The sequence below is a fragment of the Ostrea edulis genome, chromosome 1, assembly GCF_947568905.1.
Source record: "Ostrea edulis chromosome 1, xbOstEdul1.1, whole genome shotgun sequence".
NCBI lineage: Eukaryota > Metazoa > Mollusca > Bivalvia > Ostreida > Ostreidae > Ostrea > Ostrea edulis.
Genome location: NC_079164.1, coordinates 82,995,393 through 83,009,599, shown reverse-complemented (window position 1 = coordinate 83,009,599; position 14,207 = coordinate 82,995,393). Strand labels below are relative to the sequence as shown.

Here is a 14,207-nt window from a genome sequence, read left to right as displayed (position 1 = left end):
ACGCAAAACAACCATCAGTTCATTAAACAAAAAGCCACAGGTAAATTTTTCTACCGTTTGCAGTTGGATCGTTTGACACACTTTGTAACTTCATTTTTTACGTCCTGCGGAATTACTGGGCCATAAAAAAAGATAACCCACGTTATCAATATTCCTAAAAAATCCACGCTAAAATAGCACACATAATGAGTTATATTCAGAAAGTTGAAATTGTGAAAATCCACAGGCCCCTCATGGGAATCAAAGACCCTGATGGGAATAAATACCCCCGGGAAGTTCAGAAGTTTCCCGTAAAAACTGAAAAGGTTTTTTTAAATGTTCATAAAGCTACAAGATCAATGGGCTACATTTTCCCCAATGCTGCGAGTTATTTCCCCATGAATACAGAGGACGGGTAGCACATTGTGGTCTTCAATGGATGTTGTCATATATGGAATGCATTTCTTATTAATTGCCAGTTAAAGAATTTTTCTAAAAATTAAGTGTAATGACTAAAAACATGCATGATTGAACAGTAAATTTTAGTCTTGTATGATTTTTTCGCAGGCAATGTAGGATCTTGATGTAAGAAAGTATCTATATCTAACAATGTAACTAGTTCTCCACTTCTTTAGGTCAGTATAATGGTGTCTTTAATATATCAGCAACTCTTCATTATTAAATCTTATTACTAGTTTCGACAACATAAACACAATTAGATATGCTTGAAATTACATGTGCAAATCAACGCATGCACATGATTAACTTATCCTTTCCCATCGGGCACAACTGCTTGTTGATGTGTACATAAGGCGCCAATAAACAGAACATTCTAATAATCCCGAACATTGGTATCTATAATGTAATACTTCTGTTGAAATATGTTTTTCGCATGTGACTCAATCTTGTGAAAACTAAATTTCGGGTAAATCAATTTACAGCTATCATTCCACTGAATGTGCATAAAATTAATTATCAGGCAGGTAGCAACAACGGGTCTGCCCCCTTTTATTATTAAATACAAAGTTGCATTTTTACTTGCAGAGTTCAATCTATAGATAGGTCACCCCCTTCTTTTAAATATAGCATTATCGTGAATTGTAGTAATAATGTAAATCTAACCAATGGACTGAAACATTAACCCATGCCCTTTCTTCCCCCAATTTAGGATTTAGAGCTTTGGATTGTTTTATTTTTTTCCTGACAAAATTTTCAGGCGATATTGTGAAGTCATCCCCCACCCCCTGTTTTACAAAAGGCTACTGTCTGAGTAATGTCAGATGCTTTCATTGTGTTTTTAATACCGGGCGTCTATTGTCTTTTAAAACAGATTACTTCTGAAATTATCGGTACTAACTGCATTAAAACTTTTCCTTCGGATGAGGCCGCAAAAACCGATGCCCTGTGTCACAGCAGGCGTAGCACAATAAATATTCCTCGAAGGCCGTGAACGCCGAGCATAGACCTAAATTTTGCAGACCTTCAGATATTCATAAAGACACGAGACCAACTCCAAGATGTTCACTAATGTTTGTCCTTTTAGAAAAAGGAAGTCAAGTTCAAAAGTGATTGAAAAATAGCAAAATTTAGCAGTTTTAAAGGTATCCACAAAGTATATGCAGATGTATTGACGTCCTTAATGATTTCATTACTAGCAGATCGTGTTGCGACTCTGAACACTAATCCTTCTTGGAATTGCGTAGAAAACCTTAATTTTAATACTATTACTAAACCCAGAGTCATTAAAAGACGAGGATATGGTTACATTAGAATGATTCTTCCGTGCTTCTTTAAAGGATCCGAGGACCCTAATAAAGGTTATAGACCCTGAAAATTTCAAGTACCTTTTACTCCCAGTGACCTTACTGTTCCAGTCTCATTGAATTTACTTTTGTATGAGATTTCTACCAAAAGTATGGGATCTCCGCAAAAACTTATGATATTCAAATACTGAGTTACAGGGGTTTCAACAGTCTCGTTTAAACTAAGAATTTCGCAAATGCAATGGTCATTATTATGATCTAGTTTGCCAATACAATCTATCATTGGGTCAAATGCTGTTTGACGTGTTTCATTCCGATTGCACACTGATTTTGACTACGGATTACTCCGTTTATCTGATCAAGATATAGGGCTCATGGCGGGATAGACCGGTAAACAGGGGATACTTACTCCTCCTAGGCATTTGATCCCACCTCTGGTATATCCAGGGGTCCCTGTTTGCCCAAATCTCTATTTTGTATTGCTTATAGGAGTTATGAGATTGATCACTGTTCGATGTCTTCACCTTTCCGTATGTGCATACTTACATAAAAAAATCAAGATTGAATGAAATTCAATATGAATGTAAAAGGTTTAAACAATATTCATATTCATATAATATTCATATTCTTTCTATTTCCCTTTCCCCATTTTTTAATTTTATATTTCGTTAGGCCCATGGCTTTTTTGCTTCCCTTTATTTTCTCTGAATCAATTTGTAATCATATTTAATCGTTTTGCCATTACATAAATATTGATGTCTCTACTGATGTTATGTCCCACCTCTGTTGTGTCCAGGGGTCCCTGTTTGCCCAACTATCTATTTTGTATTGCTTATGGGATTTATGAGATTGATCGCTGTTCGTCGTTTTTTATCTGTATACATGCAATAATGCTACAACTATATACATTCTTAAAATCTTTATGGGGCGACCTAATACCTTGGGAGAAGGCTTATAAAGATTATACTTGCTGCCTTATCTTATTATGATTATAAAACACACATATGTATCCTGTTATTGTAATTCTTACTAGACCGAAGGTCATATATCAATCAGAGCCGTCAGTCTAAAAAGCCAATGTACCTAATGACCAAGAGCTGAAACAGGATGCGATACAGAAATGGCATAATTATCTGTTCATGTTCCAATTACTCAGTATTTGTGATGTAGTATTAACAAACTTTACAACGCTTATACATAGATCATGTTAAACAGGGGCGGATCCAGGAATTGCAGTTATGGGGGGCGACACTTTATTAGACAGGGGGCCGTTTTGAGGCCCCCAGTGGGTCCAGGGTGAAGCCCTGGTGGGGACCAGGTGGCGAATCTCCTGGATTTACAGAATTTATAGGACTTGAAATATGTCTCCTATGTAGTCATTTGTACTATTTTCTATCATTTTTTATAAGGTGAAAGTAATAAAATGAAGCAAATTTTAAGGGTTTTTACCCAAAAATTAAGTTCCCCCAATGATTGTGAATTCAATTCTTTATTGGCGCTAAAGTACATGCAATTGTTGTTAGCCATGTAATATAAGATACATACATGTATATATACATAGTGTTATATGATATTATAATTGTAAGAACACTTTCGAAGGTGTAAAAAGTGTCTGATATAGAAACAAATTTCAAGAAATCAAAAGATTCTGTCTTTCATTTCTACGGGAGTGGAAGAAATTATTGCTTCTTTTATCGTTTAGTACATTTTTCTAAACAAGATACCACGATTTACCGGCGCCCCTCATAAATCCGCCACTGTTAAACAAACCTCTTCTACATGTTCTTATTGCAAGTTCAAGTCTACACCCTGTATTTCCTACAGCTATACTTCTACTATTGCATCCAAACTTTTTAATTATAAACAAACTTTGCAGTGCTTAGATATAGACCATCTTATACGTAATCCACCAACATGTTCTTGTTCATCTTCTTTCAACTACAGTCCAGCTGGACATGTCATTACTGGTGATGTTGATATAGTTGAAAATGAGGACTTCAAATCACTTATTCTTAAAGGTCCTAAATACAGAGAACCTCGGTCTTTTAATTGGCGACAGAACTTCATCTCTATTATGAGTTCTGTCGAAGATTATGCCAGACGATGGGCTAAATATGAAAAAGAAGAACTTGATACATTGTCAGAATGGGTTAAAAGCATAAGAGGGATATTGAAATCCCGCATTAGACACATGAAAACAAAAGTACGTACCATCTATCCTTCTGTGTTTAGTAAACCAGAAGTGATAAAAGAATTAGATAGGTTACATGAGGAATATGTTTTAGTTCCAGCTGACAAAGCTAGTAACAACATTGTCTTTGATTGTAAGGCTCATTATTACAACTGTATTTTCAACGAACTTGACATTAATTCCACTTTTGGTAATCATACTTATACTCCAATTGCCCTTTCAAAAGACGAAATTCTTCAAAACCATGCTTCAGTTTTAGACACATCTAATATTCCAGTCAATGGGTCGAATGAATATGAGTTACCTTACCTATACTGTATTCCTAAACTACATAAAACCCTTACAAACAAAGATACATTGCTGGATCCAGTAAGTGCTCTATCAAGCCCCTATCTTTGCTCCTCACGAAAATGTTAACAGCTGTGAAGGAGAAACTTCAAACTTCCTGTGCGACTACATATGCCAGAAGTGGTGTTAATCAAATGCGGATTCTAAAATATTCTAAAGAACTTTGAGTAAACTTGAAATCACAGAATTTTTCCCAAATCAATAGAATTAAAACCTATGACTTTTCAACACTATACACGCCCATTCCTCACGATAAATTAAAGACTAGACTTTTTGACATCATAGACAGTTGTTTCTTCAACAAAAACGGAAAACGGAAATATTCATATCTAGTGATCAGTCATTCAAAAACTTACTTTGTTAAACACCACTCTGATTCCACGCACAAGTACTCTGAAGTTGAAATAAAAAAATATGCTAGAGTTCCTCATTGACAATATCTTCGTGGTCTTTGGTGATCAGGTCTTCCAACAGTCTGTTGGAATTCCCATGGGCACAAATTGTGCTCCTTTGTTAGCTGACCTGTTTTTATATTCATTTGAAGCAGAATTTATTCAAAAACTTCTACGTGAGAAGAAATATTATCTCGCTGTGACCTTCAATTCGACATTTAGATATATCGATGACGTTTTGTCTATTAACAATGACAGTTTTCATTCATATGTCGATTTGATATATCCCCGTGAGCTCGAAATAAAGGACACCACAGAGTCGTCCACTTCTGCTTCATACTTAGATATTTTATTGAAAGTAGACATTAACGGCAAACTGACAACTCAACTGTATGACAAACGGGATGATTTCAGCTTCTCCATTGTCAACTTCCCACATTTATGTAGCAATATTCCATTATCACCTGCATATGGTGTTTATATATCTCAACTGATTCGATATGCAAGAGCTTGTTCTGGGTATAGTCAGTTTTTAAATCGAGGTAAGCTACTGACAAACAAGTTGATGTTACAGGGATTTCAACAGTCTCGATTGAAGTCAGCATTTTGCAAATTCTATGGTCGTTATAACGATCTATTTCGTCAATACAACCTCGCATTGGGTCAAATGCTGTCTGACGTGTTTCATACCGATTGTTAAGCCGTTCTTGACACACTGATTTGACTGCGGATAACTCTGTTTACCTGATCAGGATATGGGGCTCACGGCGGGTGTGACCGGTCAACAGGGGATGCTTACTCCTCCTAGGCACCTGATCCCACCTCTGGTGTGTCCAGGGGTCCGTGTTTGCCCAACTATTTATTTTGTATTGCTTGTAGGAGTTATGAGATTGATCACTGTTCGTTATCTTCACCTTGCATTCTTCTTTCTACTTTTGTCGAGTTGGGCAAGTCATTGCTGTTGATGTAATTATAATTACTAGTGATGAAATAGAATTAACAGTTGTAATACATAGTCCGAAATTCAGAGAGGGCCATACTTTCAATTGACGCCAAATCTTCAGCTCTCTTCTGAACTCTGTCGAAAATTATCCCAGACGACGGGTTAAAGGGACCTGGCCACGATTTGACCTGAAAGTATGTATTTTTTAATGTTTAGAATGCTTAACTGAGGTATTACTAATCATAAGCAAAAATTTGAATATCAGTAGTTAAGTAGCATGGAAAATACAGAGGTCACAAGTCCTTGTAATGTAAACAAGGCTCGTGCCATGCTTTTGTTTGCATAGGTTAAATAAACTAATAAAAATTTCGGTTACAAGCAGGTTTTTTTTTTTAAATCTACAAGTGATATCTTAACACATTTGAATAGTTTCTAGTGTTTGGCATATCTCATTGTGTTTTAAATACGCTATTTTCTATTATACAGTCTAATGTAAACAAGAATATGGCACGGGCCTTCTTTACATAACAAAGAATTGCGAGTGCTGTATCTCATTTATAACTCAACAACTGATATTAAAATTTTGGTTGACCATTAGAAATTCTTTAGTTAAGCATTGTAACAATAAAAATGGAAAAATAAAATTTGAAAATGTTCAGCTCAAATCGTGTCCATGCCCCTTTAAATGTTAGGTGGAAGGCTACCTGCGTGCTTGTTTTACGTCTCGTCGAGGATTTCTCACTCATATTGAGACGTCACCAAAACGTGCTGTTTTTTTACCACACTCTACAATTTTTCAGTTATATGGTGGCACCCAGTTTTTATTGGTGGAAGAGAGAACCCAGATACAATGTACCTGGGAAGAGACCACCGACCTTCCGAAAGTAAACTGGGTAACTTTCTCACTTACCGACGCCAGCAGGATTCGAACCCGCGCCGAACAGAGGTGAGAGGCCGTGTGATTATGAGCGCGATGCTCCAACCACTCGGCCACGGAAGCCCCTATTGCAGGTTGAGTAGCACAAGTTCAGACCTATGCTTACCGCTCAGGACTGTAGCAGTGAGGGCTCTTTAGCGTGCCAAACCCGACTGCGACACGGGACTTCCGTTTTTAAGTCATACCAGACGGACCCGTGGTTCTCACTTCTAAATGCCGAGCGTTTGGCGAAGGAGCAATCACTACCAATGTCTACATCTTAGTTTGACGCGGCCATGGCGGGAGCGGGTCTCGAACTTACGACCTCCCGGTTACGAAGTGAACGCCATATCACTGAGCTACTGCGATCGGTATGACGAGGGAGAACTTGACACTGTCAGAATGGGTAAGAGGAATAAAAGGAATTTTAAAAACAAAAGCGTGCACCATCTGTGTTTCCGTGTTTAGTAACTAAATATGATGAAAGAATTATATAGGTTACATAAGAATATGCACTGGCCATTTCGTTTTATATTTGTTTGTAATATTTATTATTGATACTGAGTTTTAGAACTTGGCTTTAATTCTTTAAGTGACATGGGATCAAACTATTCAACTTGAAAGTTCCTTCTTGGAAAAGGAAATTCTTTAAACTCTCAATTCCCTTTTAACAACAAGAAATGAATTATTATTACTGTAGAATCATTGACTGTATAGGTCATGGATACATTAATGATATGGGATCAGAGGTTCAACTTATCAACGAACAGATGACCAAAAATGGTAATGATGCCACCATAGAAATGTAAGTTTCTACTGATAAAACTGCCCTTTCAGCGATGCTGATGCGAATGAAAACTGTGTCGATATAGTTCATTGTACCATCCAAGCTCATAATGTAACCACCGGTCACAGCACCTCAGTGGAAGAACGTTAGTAGTATTCCCGCTCGAGAATTCTTTACTCATATAAAAACGTCACCACTGCAGGAGAAGGGCTGCAAAATTTAAACTTTTGCTCGGTGCACACGGCGTTGAGCAGGGAGGGATCTTTATCGTGCCACTCCCTGCTGTGATACGGGGCCTCGACTCTCATCTGAAGGATCGTGTCATCTAATAGAATCTGCACAAAGTTAGTTCAATGTCGGACATAATCCCAACAGCATCCTTACGAAAACGCAACAAAACACCAGTCAAATGCTTAACAAATTTAGGTCGCCTGAGTACGACGCTGTGTAAAGAGGGAGTAAACCCTCCGGGTGTATGTAGTCTTTTATCTATTATTGTACTTATTTATTATAAAGCTTATGGTATATTAAAAAAAATGTACAGCACTTTAGGGCTGTTCATGGTCAATATGAACGGATTTGGATTTGAGGCAAATTATGTGAATCGTGACTAGACTTTTTTTTTTTTTTTTACTTCAAAGACAGTTGCTTGTTCAACAAAAATAGAAAACGGAAATATTCATATCTGATTTTGACTGCGAATAACTCCGTTTACCTGATTAGGATATAGGGCTCACGGCGGGTGTGACCGGTCGACAGGGGATGCTAACTCCTCCTAGGCACCCGATCCCACCTCTGGTGTGTCCAGGGGTCCGTGTTTGCCCAACTATCTATTTTGTATTGCTTGTAGGAGTTTTGAGATTGATCACTGTTCGTTATCTTCACCTTTCATCTAGTGATCAGTTATCCAAACAATCATTCTGAGAGTAATGCGTGGCAATACATAGTCCCCTACCGGTTGGAAAAATTACTGTATAACAATAATATTCAAAGTTCATTATGTAGGTAATGGTAAACGGAAAAATTGGGGAACCAGAATAGGAACGGTTGGAAATCGCCTACTAACCGAGTAGAGACTAGATCAGGAAAAAAGACAAATTTATAATTAAGTTTAGGTTTTTAACCAAGTCAATAAACTGTGACATGTAGGTGATCATGAATAATTAAGCTATATTGTTGTATTACTATGATATAAGTTTTAATGAGTGTAGTACTCTTATCTACAGAGATAAGAAACTTGGATGTAAACTAACAATTCATGCTATTTTTCTAAGTCCAAGGGCCATAACTTAATGAAAAATCAACGGAACAAGACGAAATTCGCACTTGATCTGTAACTTGTTAATGCAAAGCAATGTACCAAATATCAAATGAACATCTGCAAGCACAACCAAAAAAAAATCCGGAAAACTGATAATTCATGCTATAAGTCCAAGGGCCATAACTTAATGAAAAATCAACGGTCTAAGACGAAATTTCGACCTTGATCTGTAACTTGTTATGGCAAAACAACGTACCAAATATCAAATAAATATCTGCAATTTCAGAGAAAAAAAGTATGGAAAACTGGACTGACAGACGGATAGACGGACGGAGCGCAAACCTAAAGTCCCCTTTGACTTCCTCGGTAGGGGACTAAAAATTACTTTGTTAAACACCACTCTGATTCCATGCACATGTACTCTGAAGTTGAAATTAAAGATATACTGGAGTTCAAATTGTGCACCTTTGTTAGCTGACCTGTTTTTATATTCTCGTGAAGCAGAATTTATTAAAAAAAAATTCTACGTGAGAAGAAAAAATCTCTTACTGTGGCCTTCAATTCGACATTCAGACGTTTTGTCTATGAACAATAATGATTTTCATTCAATTGTCGATTACATATCCCCCTGTGAATTCGAAATAAAAGACACCACAGAGTCGTTCACTTCTGCTTCATACGTAGATATTTTGAAAATAGTTATTAATGGTAAACTAACAACTTAACTTTATGATAAACAGGATGATTTCAGCTCCTCCATTGTCATCTTCCCATATTTAGGTAGCAATATTTCATTATCACCTGTATATGGTGTTTATATCTCTCAACTGATTCTCTATACAAGAGCTTGTTCTGCGTATGGTCAGTTTTTAAATCGAGGCAGACTACTAATAAAGACGTTGATGGGGTAGAGATTTCAACAGTTTCGATTAAAGTCAGCAGTTCGCAAATTCTACGGTGGTTTTAACAATCTAATTTGCCAATACAACTTATTATTGGGTCAAATGCTGTGTGACTTGTTTCATTCGGATTGTTAGGCTGTTCATGGCACACTGAGTCTGACTAGGGATTGCACCGTTTACCTGATCAAGACATAGGGCTCACAGCGAGTGTGACCAGTCGACAGGGGATCTTATTCCTAGTCACCTGATCCCACCTCTGGTATGTCCAGGGGTCTGTGTGTGTGTCCAACTCTCTGTTTTGTATTGCTTATATTAATGACAAACTAACAACTCAACTTTATAACAAACATAAAGATTTCGGCCTTTACATTTTTAAATTTCCGTATTTATATATCAATATTCCATTATCACCTGCATATGGTGATTATTTCTCTCAATTGATTCGGTACGCAAAAGTATGTTCTGCGTATGATATGTTCTTTAGCGTGTTTCATACCGATTTTTAGATCGGTCTTTACCCACTGATTTTGGCTGGGTCTGGGTAATGCAATTGCGAATTGAAATGACCACGACAAAACTCTTGGTCATTTGTAGTGCGTTTTTCCCAATATCTGGAGTTGTAAGGCCGTTTTGGCATACTGATTTTGAGTACGGATAACTCCGTTTACCTGATTAAGATATAGGGCTCCCGGCGGTTGTTACCGGTCGACAGTGACTGCTTACTCCTTCCAGGCACCGAATCCTACCTCTGGCATGTTCAGGGGTTCGTGGTTGCCCAACATTGAATTTTGTATTCCTTATAGTAGTTATGACATTGATCACTTTTTGTTATGTTAATTTTTTCATACATACATTACCATGGAAGCTCGGCTTTTTGGCTACTCACTGCACTCGATATAATTTTATCAATTTACATCTTATGTGAATATGTATTTTGACGACTGATGATATATATACTTTATGTATAGATTTATCTATAACAGGCACGTAAAATCAGACAAGATTACTACGCTTAGATATGTAACGCTCGCCGACACAAAAAAAGGTTGAAGAGCAAAAGTCCCATAACCTCATCAAAATTGCGTTATAAAATAATCAACTATATGAAAGGTGAATATAACGAACAGTGATCAATCTCATAACTCCTACAAGCAATACAAAATAAATAGTTGAGCAAACACGGACCCCTGGACACACCAGAGATGGGATCGGGTGCCTAGGAGGAGTTAGCATCCCCTGTCGACCGGTTACACCCGTCGTGAGCCCTATATCCTGATCAGGTAAACGGGAGTTATCCGTAGTCAAAATGAGTGTGCCAACAATGGCTTAACAATCGAAATGAAAAACGTCAGACAGCATTTGACTCAATGATAGGTTGTATTGACGAACTAACATAACGACCATAAAATTTGCGAAATGCAGACTTCAATCAAGACTGTTGAAACCCCTATACCATCAACTTGTTTGTTAGTAGATTACCTCGATTTAAAAACTGACTATACGCAGAACAAGCTCTTGCGTATCGAATCAGTTGAGATATATAAACACCATATGCAGGTGATAATGAAATATTGCTACATAAATATGGGAAGTTGACGATGGAGAAGCTGAAATTATCCCGTTTGTCACATAGTCGAGTTGTCAGTTTGCCGTTAATGTCTACTTTCAATAAAATATCTAAGTATGAAGCAGAAGTGCAAAAGAGGGCAGCAAGAATACTTTTAAATATTCGAGATATCAGGACCTCTTCTGGCTTTTTATTTTCTTGTTTGAACTGGATGCCAATTAAGGATTATTTCATTTTTAGAAAGGTTGTCTTTCTGTTCAAAGTTTTAAATAATCAAATGCCAAATTACCTAAACGTGTTTAAATATACAAGAGATGCGAGTTGCTGCCAAACCAGGTCGAATGATGATATGTCTAATTTATTATATTTACCAAGAGCTAAAACTGAAAATTTTAAACGTTCATACAGCTACTCTTCTGCATTCCTTTGGAACAAACTGTCTCAAAAAGTTCGAAACTCTGGTTCGGTTGGCATTTTAAAGCTATGTATTTGATGGAATATTTCCATAGAGGTGCTTGTGATATGGCAATGTGTGTGCGTGTGTCTTATGCTATTTTGTCTTCTTTCCTTTTATGTCATGTATTCATATTTAGGTAATAATTTCATCGCTAATTAGGTGTGTCTTATGCTATATTTTTTCACCTTTTCCTTTTATATCGTATTCATTTTTAAATACTAATTTTAGATGTTAATTCTATGCTTGTGTATATGTTTTAATGCAGGACCACAATGGAAACTAACTATATGCTAATTTGTGTAATCCTGGATAAATAAAGGCTATTATTATTATTATTTAGTGGACGACTCTGTGGTGTCCTTTATTTCGAGCTCACAGGGATATATCAAATCGACATATCAATGAAAGTTATTGTTAATAGACAAAACGTCATCGATATATCTAAATGTCGAATTGAAGACCACAGTGAGATATTTTTTCTTCTCATGTAGAAGGGTTTGAATAAATTCTGCTTCATATGAATATAGAAACAGGTCAGCTAACAAAGGAGCACAATTCATGCCCATAGGAATTCTAACAGACTGTTGGAAGTCCTGATCATCAAAGACAACGAATATATTGTCAATGAGGAACTCTAGCATATCTTTTATTTCAACTTTAGAGTACGTGTGCGTGGAATCAGAGTGGTGTTTAACAAAGTGAGTTTTTGAATGACTGATCACTAGCTATGAATATTTTCGTTTTCCATTTTTGTTGAAGAAGCAACTGTCTATGATGTTAAAAAGACTAGTCTTTAATTTATCCTGAGGAATGGTCGTGTATAGTGTTGAAAAGTCATAGGTTTTAATGTTATTGATTTGGGAAAAGTTCTGCGATTAAAGTTTACTAAAAGTTCTTTAGAATTTTTTAGAATCCACATTTGATTAACACCACTTCTGATATATGTAGTCGCACAGTAAGTTTGAAGTTTTCGTGATCACGTGATCAGAGCCAGGTAGTCATGTTTTTATGAGCTCCAACATTTTGACCAAATAATGTGAGTTTTCTATGTGTGGGATTACATATATTTGAGCCAGACCGTTCAGAAGTTAATTTGGATACCTGGAAAGTGATTTTACTTGTGAAATTGAAAATATAGTGATTTTGTTCGAAATTTCTTAAAATGAGCCTGAGTAGAAGTCGTGAGAAGTCGTCAGTCACAAACAGTGCTAGCAGTCACGGCCCAGTGAATGTCGCAGACCCGGGTATATCCACCACACCTACGCTAACGCAGGAGATAATAAGCACGATGCAAGCAATACCTAATATACAAACAACATTGGGGGAATTATCGGAATCTCTCAGAGTGATCAAAGAACTAACTCAAGCTATAAAGAACATTAAGAATGACCTGTGGGAGGAAGATGGTTTCGACTTCCGCATCTCTCATATTGCTGAACAACAAGAAGTGGACTCAGGAAACATTCAGGTGCTGAAGCAAGAGAACAAAATGTTGAAAGAAGATATAGATATGTTAAAATCTGTAGTTATTAACTTAGACAGAACCGTCAGAAAACAGAAAAGCGAGATCGCAGATTTAAAGTCAAGATCAATGAAGCAGAACTTACTCATTCACAATTTACCCGAAGAAGAGAATGAAAATCTTTTCAAGAAAATCCCACAATTGATTAAAGAATACCTGGGAGTCGAAACAACTTTTGCAAACATACATCGAAACGGGCCTAAAAATCCGGGTAGACCAAGAACTATTACGGGTCGACTAGAGAAATTTACTGATAAGGAGAAAGTCCTCCAAGCACAGAAAGACAAAAGAAATAGCGAAGGGTCTGGCTCTACAGAACAATCAAATACACCTTTCTACATTACCCCACAAAGACCAGTAGAGGTAGCTGAAAATCGGAAAAAACTCCAAGAAATAAGTAACCGGTATTGGAAAGAGAATGTGAAAACACGTTTCGTAGGAGACAAGTTAGTTTTTCCTAACGGAAACACATACAAGGAAAAAGTGTTAAAACCAAAGCCTAAAAACATTTTGCTAATGGATCAAGCAGAAAAAGAGGCACTTCAACAGATCCAGATGTCGACACTAGAAACCTCCACAGAAGGGAACGATTTTAAAATCGAGGCATCTACCACAGTGACCTTTAACCAGGTCAGAAACTTCTATAAAAAAGTTGTTATGGACTCAAATTACTCAAACGCGGATCACAATATATTGGTATATCGATTCACAGACAAAAACGGTTTGATCCACGAGGGGTATAACGACGATGGTGAGCACGGGGCTGGCCAACTGATATTAACCCCCCCCCCCCTTTCACCCTTTCAGCTTTTTGTTACCATCCCTGGCCTTCAGATTAGTTGATGAAATATTGATGAAATGTCAAATTTATGTTTATACATGTGTAACTCTATTTAGTAGTTCCACGCAAATACGTTATGCATAGAATGCACATAACATGTAATATTTTGTATTAATCCGGATATTTATTTTCCACGAAGTGTATTATTCCGGATATTTAATTTCCATGAATTATAACATACTGGTTCTTATATTTAGCTTTCATTTAAAGCTTCCAGTATATAAACATGCAGATGTGAAAACTTCACAAGGTTGGTCAAGTATGTTCAGTTTAGTCAGTTATACATTTGATTTCGTACAGTATATTCATCTGTACATATGTGTTTTTTCTTTTTGATT

The 14,207-nt window shown here is 36.8% G+C and overlaps 1 protein-coding gene across 1 annotated transcript; it reads left to right on the top strand.

Moving 5' to 3' along the window:
- Positions 1 to 12,668: 12,668 nt before the first annotated feature.
- On the top strand, positions 12,669 to 13,871 carry LOC125670457 (uncharacterized). The gene is made up of 2 exons (XM_056144679.1): positions 12,669 to 13,658; positions 13,863 to 13,871. Exons 1-2 carry the CDS (start codon positions 12,669 to 12,671, stop codon positions 13,869 to 13,871), a joined length of 999 nt encoding a protein of 332 aa, XP_056000654.1.
- Positions 13,872 to 14,207: the final 336 nt, after the last annotated feature.